Consider the following 6,810-nt stretch of genomic DNA (forward strand, 5'->3'; position numbering starts at 1 on the left):
AGGATCATCCCAGGGCCTTTGAGGGCTTAGATGGTAGGGAGAAGTGACCTGGGAGATTGTTCACAACAGCAAAAGTGGAAACAACCCAATGTCCATCAACTGATGAATGGATAAAATGTGGCATATCCATACATTGGAATATTATTCAGCCATTAAAAGGGACAGTGCTGATACATGGTACTACATGGATGAACCTTAGAACATTAGGCAGATACAGAAGGTCACACAGGAAACGATTCTGTTTATGTGAAACATCCAGAATAGGCAAATCCTTGTAGGCAGAGCACAGACTAGTGGCTGCCTAACAAAGGTAGGGGTGGGCAGGGGCGATGAATAATGGTTACAGCTCTGGGGGACTGTGACGTTCTAAAATCGACTGTGGAGATGGTGGCACAACTATGTGCATATACTGAAAATCACTGAATCGTATACTTTAAGCAGGTGAATTGTATGTTGTATCAATCATATTTCAGTAAAGCTGATCCCAAAAGAGAAGGGGGAGGGGAAAGTGAGATGGGAACATCTTAAATAATTCTTCTTCTTTTTCTTTCTTTCTCTCTCTCCCTCCCCTCTCCCCTCCCTCCCTCTCTCTAGTTTCCCTTGATTGTGGAGGTTGTGGGAGACCCAGCATCTTAACTCCTGGAGCCCTAGCCCTGTTCTCTAGCTGCCTGGGGAGGGGCTGTCTTGCTCCTTCTGCAATCAATAGAAGCAGCAAAGTGCAAGGAAGGAAAACAGTCCCACCTCTGGAGTCCGGTCTATGTTGGAATCCTGACATCCTGACACCGACACACTGGAGATCTGTGTGCGCTCCAGCAAGTCACGCCACCTCTCTGAGCCTCTTTCCCTTCGGACAAGCAATCGGGAGAAGACAGTCCACCACAACGTCTTGTGAGCGCGCGTGGAACACAGGGGGCTCTCAAGAAATTGCAGAATTAGGACTTGGTCCCCCGGCTGTGCCACACGAGGGGCTGTGCCCGTCCCTGGGCAGGAAAAATCCGGTGTCTTGGAAGCCGCGGACACCCACCCTGCCCCCGCAACCGGGGCCAGGAAGGAAGCCAGGGCGCGCAGGGGCGCGGAGGCCGGGCCGGGAGCCCAGGCGGAGGCCGGGAGCCGGGCCGCAGCCGCCGCTGCTCATCCATCAGCCGGACGAAGAGCAGAGTCGCGCTCTCCGCCCTCTGTTTGCTTTCTCGCCAATTATTGCCGCGCCGCAGCCCCTTTGTTGATACAGTAGTCCGAAAAAGTGCTAATGTCCATTTATCAGGGGGCCCGCCGGGGACTCCCACGAGTTGCGATTCTTCCCAAAATATAAACACGGGGCGAGCGTCCCAGACAGAAACCCCCATCTGTTTCCCCGGCGCGGCCGAGAGCGAGGCGTTGTTGAAGATAAAGCCGCGGATAACGCTGCCTGTCTCCAGTGGACGTCTCCCTGGCGCATTAATGACATTCCCGGCGATAGTTCCCGCTTATCTTTCAATTAATCATATATACCTTTTGCGGGCGGCCCCGCGGATTGCAGGAAAGGGGGACCGGCTCTAGCAGCCCCAGTTCGCTTTTCAATTAATAATAATTTATTTGCGCAGAATGCGCTCGAGTCACCCTGGAAGGTCACTAATCTTAGAGCACCAAGTCTCTAAAAGGCAACGGAGTCGGTGCACAGCTTTCCGGTCCCTCGTTCTGTCTTTCAGCTGAGGACTGTCTGTCCTGCCAGGTTGGTCAAAGTGCGGCCAGAGAGGCGGCCAGGTTGGGCCCGCCGCCCATGGGAAGAAAGACGCATCCGGGCTGGGGCTGGAGAATCAAATTTCCACCCACCCGACCCGCAGCCATTGCGTATTTAAAGAAAAAAAATTGTTTGTTTTTTTTTTATACTCGCTCAGAAACAGTCAAGACTGCAAAGCAAGATGCCCCGATTTTGATTTTGCGCGGTATTTATCCAGTTTTGCCCTGTTTCCTCTCTCCCCAAATTCCAGGGCTTTTTCTGCAGCCGAGAGAAACCAATATCAGATTTGCAGAGGCTATAAGGGTGGAAAAGTCAGATTTTTTTCTCCAAATAGGACGGGTTTTCTTCCCTTCCCTCTTCATGAACCTGACCCACAGATCTGTCTACTCTGGGAACTCCTATATCTGAAAATAGGTGATATATCTTCACTGCCTTGATTTGCAAAGGAAATGCAATTTTTTTTTTCTTTCTTAGGACTATCTCCTTTAAAAAAAAAAAAATCTCAAAACAGGGATCCCGGATGCAGCCTCGATGTCCCCCATTAAACGGTAATATTTCAGGCGTCGGCCCACACTAATCTTTCAAACTGTCATCGCGAGCCGCCGGCCAGCGGATTCACTTAACAGCGCTCCCAGGACCCCAGCTCCGAGCTCTTTTCAGCGAGACGTTTAATTGAATCGGATGTGGCTCGTTTGCCAGACATCACCGCCTTGGTGATAGGCATCCTCTCCCACACCCCAAAAACAGTCTTCAAAGGCGAGCGGCCGGCCCCCAGGCTAGGTGAGTCGAGAGCAAGTGAAGAAGAAAAAAACAGGTTGCAGGAAAGTCGAGGGGGACAAGAAGTGTTCCTGAGGCCGAAGAGCCCCACGCTTGGGGAAAAGGCATTCTCCGTCCGCAGTGCCGTTCACAAGTCCCAGGACGAGCGACATCCCTGACTGCGGCCCGGGCCTGGGACTGACGGCTGGCGCCTAGAAGCCTGGGTTGCCGGCAGGGCCCTCGCAGGGAGGCTGCAGGCCTTGGGAGTTTGGATTTGATGAGAGGCACTTTGGGACCCAACCAGGCCAACCCTAGTCACCGCTGGGCCCCCGACGCTGGTGCCGCCCGACGGCTCACAGTCCCGCTAGAGCACAACATTCGTATCCTGGACAGATACGAAGCCCCTGCGCTTCTCTCGTTCCCGCTGCGCTTCGGGCGAGCATTCAGGGCCCTCGGGTTGGTGGTGTCCTGAGCCAGTCTTTGGCGCTGCATCCCCTTTCTCCTATTTAAGACCCTCTTGCCAGGTGCCCGACCAGCCCTCCCCAGGAGCTGAGCCCTCCGCAACTCCTTCTTCTGCAAGCCCGCGCACTAGCGTGGGTCGTGGGAAAGCGAGGCATTTCCAAAGACAGGCCTCACCATCCAGGCGGTAGGTAGGGCAAGGCAATGTCCTTCGCCTGGCCCCTCTGTCTAGAAACTACCAACAAATAAGCGCCGCTGTGCAGCGTTCTAGACTGGGGGTTGGGGGCTGAAGGCCCAGTTTTCCTGCTGCTTCTCCTGGGAATGAGGCCGGGCACCCAGCATCTGGCAACTTCATTTGTACTCCCTAAACCCTGGCAGATGTGTCTGGCAGAAGCGACCTGCTTTAGTGACCCTGGACTAAAAATGACCATCTCACCTGTCCTGTCCCCCCTGCTGCCTAAGCCTGAAGTCAGGAAGCCCCACTGGAAGCACAACCCAGATGCCTGGGAGAGATCCTGGCCTCCAGAGCTGGGGTTGTGGCTCATTGGTAGAGCGCTTGCCTAGCACATGTGAAGCACTGGGTTCCATCCTCGGCACCACATAAAAATACTAATTAAATAAACATATAAAATGCAATAATGTATTCTACTATTATATATAACTAATTAAAACAAATTTAAAATTTTTAAGAATGCAATTTAAAAAAAAAAAAAAGAAAGGAAGGAAGAAATCCTGGCCTCCTTGCTTGAGAGCTAAACCTGGTCTGGGGCTCAGGGGAACTGGAGATGGCAGAGGCTGGAGGACCTTGAAGCTGGGCAGGGAGAGTAGAAGAAAAAGGGGGGCAGGATTGGTGGGCTCCAGAAGAGGAAAAAAGGGGCACTGGTTTTGCTGTGCCCCCCTAGAAGAGAGCTCCCTCCTGTCTCATTATTAAGGGGTGAGTCACTGCCCTGTGAGGGTACTGGTGTGAATGGCAGCCCTGGAGTTGTGGCTAGCAACTTGCTCTGTTGTAAGTGGCCCCTTCCACCCACAGTCACCCACCTTGACTTTTCTTAAAATGTGACTCACCCAGGAGCCCTCAGGGCCTGGGATACCTGGGAAGGAGGGACCCCTGGGACATGACTGGGACCCCTGGGACATGACCAAGCTGCTCCTCTAGATTTCCAGAATCTCCCCTCTTGCCCTCACCCCAGAACAACCTTCTCTTCTTATTCATTCTCTTCCCAGCCAGGCACACCTCTGCAATAAAGCCTTAAAGACCCCTGGAAATTACCCCTCTCCCCCAACTTCTTACCCCACCCTTCATTCTCCGCTTCAGCTGTGGGTGCCATTTTTTCCCCAAAATTCCAGATCTACCCCAACTGGCCCAGAAGCCCAACTAGGAGGAGAATAAGGTCCTTGCCCACGTCTGGGTTTTTCAGGCTAATGTAGAACAATCTCAGGCTCCTGGAGCAAAAGGAGAGTTCCAAATGCGTCGTGGCCCCTTTAAAAAAGCTGAGCAGGATTTTTTTTTTTTCCTAGCCGTATGACTATATTAGGTGACACGAAACTGCCCGTCGCTCCTGTCATCGAGGCCCCTGGCCCAATGGCAAGCTGAATCCCCCTCCTCGGTCCTGGTCCCGCCTCTCCTACCCCTTGTGCTTAGCGCTACCTGCCGCCCGGCCACATCCAGAGCAGGAAGGCGGGTGCGCAGGCGGTGGGCGGCGGGCACCATGCAGGGAGGCTGCCCGGGGCCGCGGGCAGCGCCACTCTCTGCCGCCCACCTGGCGCTGTGAGACTGGCGTGCCACCATGTTCCCCAGCCCTGCACTCACGCCCACGCCGTTCTCGGTCAAAGACATCCTGAACCTGGAGCAGCAGCAGCGCAGCCTGGCCGCCGGGGAGCTCTCCGCGCGCCTGGAGGCCACCCTGGCGCCCGCCTCCTGCATGCTGGCCGCCTTCAAGCCCGAGGCCTACTCCCGGCCGGAGGCGGCGCCTGGCCTCCCAGAGCTGCGCGCCGAGCTGGGTCCCGCGTCTTCGCCCCCCAAGTGCTCGCCTGCTTTTCCCGCCGGCCCCACCTTCTATCCGCGAGCCTACGGCGACCCCGACCCGGCCAAGGACCCTCGAGCGGATAAGAAAGGTAAGGGGGAAACACCGGCCCCTTTCCCCTCTCGGGTCGCTTTCACCCCCAGACCTCTCCGCACAGGAACCCAGGCCCTGGAGGAGGAGGAGCGCGCTTGGGCCAAGGGCTGGTCGCAGAGAGCTCCAAGTGAGATGCTAGGTTGTCGTGAGGGTCCCCGCGACCAGTGTTCAGAGGAAATGCCGGAATGAGGGGGTCAGAAAGGAGAGACCAAAAACCGTGGGAGTTTTCAGCCTAACAAAGCCTCCGGCGGCTGCGGCCCTGCTCTTGGATCTGTGGCGAAGTCCAGCGATCACTTGTGGTAGAACAAAGCGAGAAACAGAATCTCTGCCCCAGAGGATTTAGTATCGCTTTGGGGTGTCGGGTCTGTTGGAGATCTAGGGGAGTGCTAAACAGAAATCAGAGCGCCGCACAGCAGACAGGCTTGGGCGCACAATTGGAGAGGAATCTTGGCCTCCGCAGTTTCAGGGGCCTTTTCTCCTTTGGGCCAAGAGAGTGCAGTCTTTGGGAACAAGGGCCTGGACTTTAAAATGGGATACTGCGGACCCTCTGGAAAATGCTTTAGTTTTATTTTTCCAGCACAGTTTCCGGACAGGGCCAGGGCCAAGAGGTTCTCTCATGGGATACGTTAGAAAATGTCGTGCCACTGATAGCCCGGGAAGAGAAGGCTGTGGAAGGTGATCGGATTCACTCTCAGGACATCCCGTGGAAGTGGGTAGTGGGGAGCCTGATCTGCTCACAGAAAGGAGGGGGCTAGGGAGACCAGGGCCCAGCTCCGGGTCAGCGGCAAGCAGGTTGGAGGGCCGGAGTGCTGTAAACCCCAGTAAGCCAGAAAAGGATTCCTAGGTTTGTCTAGGAGCCGAGATGAGGCCCGGGAGCCTCTGTGGGCGACTAGAATTGATTGCGAACTTTTTGGAATCCGGCTTGAGTAAGCGGGCAAGGTTCCCCTGCCAACCCGTGGCAGCTTGGACGTTGCGTAAACGCTGCGCCGGCTACCAGGAGTCTTTGATTACCAAACCAGCACCTCTTGGCCTCTGTTTCTTTGTTTCCTTAATTTTGACACAAAGTGACCGCCTCCAGGGTGAGAACTCTGGCCTCCCTTCACTTCACTCCTCAAACCAAAGTAACCCAAATATATCTCACCCCAGAGCATCACCCGTTTTTGTTTTTTTCTTTCTTGGCAGTCTGAAATCTTAACCCCGGGTCTCGCTCACCAGGATGAACTGCCCCAGGGCAAACACTTCTCTTCTCCAGCGCCTAGGGCTGTCCCTGGCACTTAGGCTTTCAACAAATGCTTAACTGACTGTCAAGGGAAAATCGCTCGGCGTCCGTGGAGCCTAGTGCCAAGTTGGTCGCCCCAGGCAGGACAGGGTGGCACCCACGAGGACCTGTTACCTCTACCTGGTGCTACTGGCTTCGGGCCGCTCTGATCAAATGTCTTTCTACCTTTCTGTTCCCGCTCAGAGCTGTGCGCGCTGCAGAAGGTGGTGGAGCTGGAGAAGCCGGAGGCGGACAGCGCGGAGCGTCCCCGGGCGCGACGACGGAGGAAGCCACGCGTGCTCTTCTCGCAGGCGCAGGTCTATGAGTTGGAGCGCCGCTTCAAGCAACAGCGGTACTTGTCCGCTCCGGAGCGCGACCAGCTGGCCAGCGTGCTGAAGCTCACGTCCACGCAGGTCAAAATCTGGTTCCAGAACCGGCGCTACAAGTGCAAGCGGCAACGACAGGACCAGACTCTGGAGCTGGTGGGGCTGCCCCCGCCCTGT

The 6,810-nt window shown here is 55.4% G+C and overlaps 1 protein-coding gene across 1 annotated transcript in view; it reads left to right on the forward strand.

Annotated features, from left to right (window-relative positions):
• The first annotated feature begins 4,501 nt into the window (after positions 1-4,501).
• Positions 4,502-6,810, forward strand: part of Nkx2-5 (NK2 homeobox 5) — a 3,099-nt gene continuing 790 nt past the window's right edge. Inside the window, 3 exon segments of the mRNA XM_015492797.2 lie at positions 4,502-5,047; positions 6,512-6,805; positions 6,808-6,810. The exon segment at positions 6,808-6,810 is cut by the window's right edge and continues 790 nt beyond it. Of these exon segments, the coding sequence (XP_015348283.1) occupies positions 4,720-5,047; positions 6,512-6,805; positions 6,808-6,810 (625 nt within the window). The 5' untranslated portion in view covers positions 4,502-4,719.

Source organism: Marmota marmota, unplaced genomic scaffold, assembly GCF_001458135.2.
Source record: "Marmota marmota marmota unplaced genomic scaffold, marMar, whole genome shotgun sequence".
Taxonomy (NCBI): domain Eukaryota; kingdom Metazoa; phylum Chordata; class Mammalia; order Rodentia; family Sciuridae; genus Marmota; species Marmota marmota.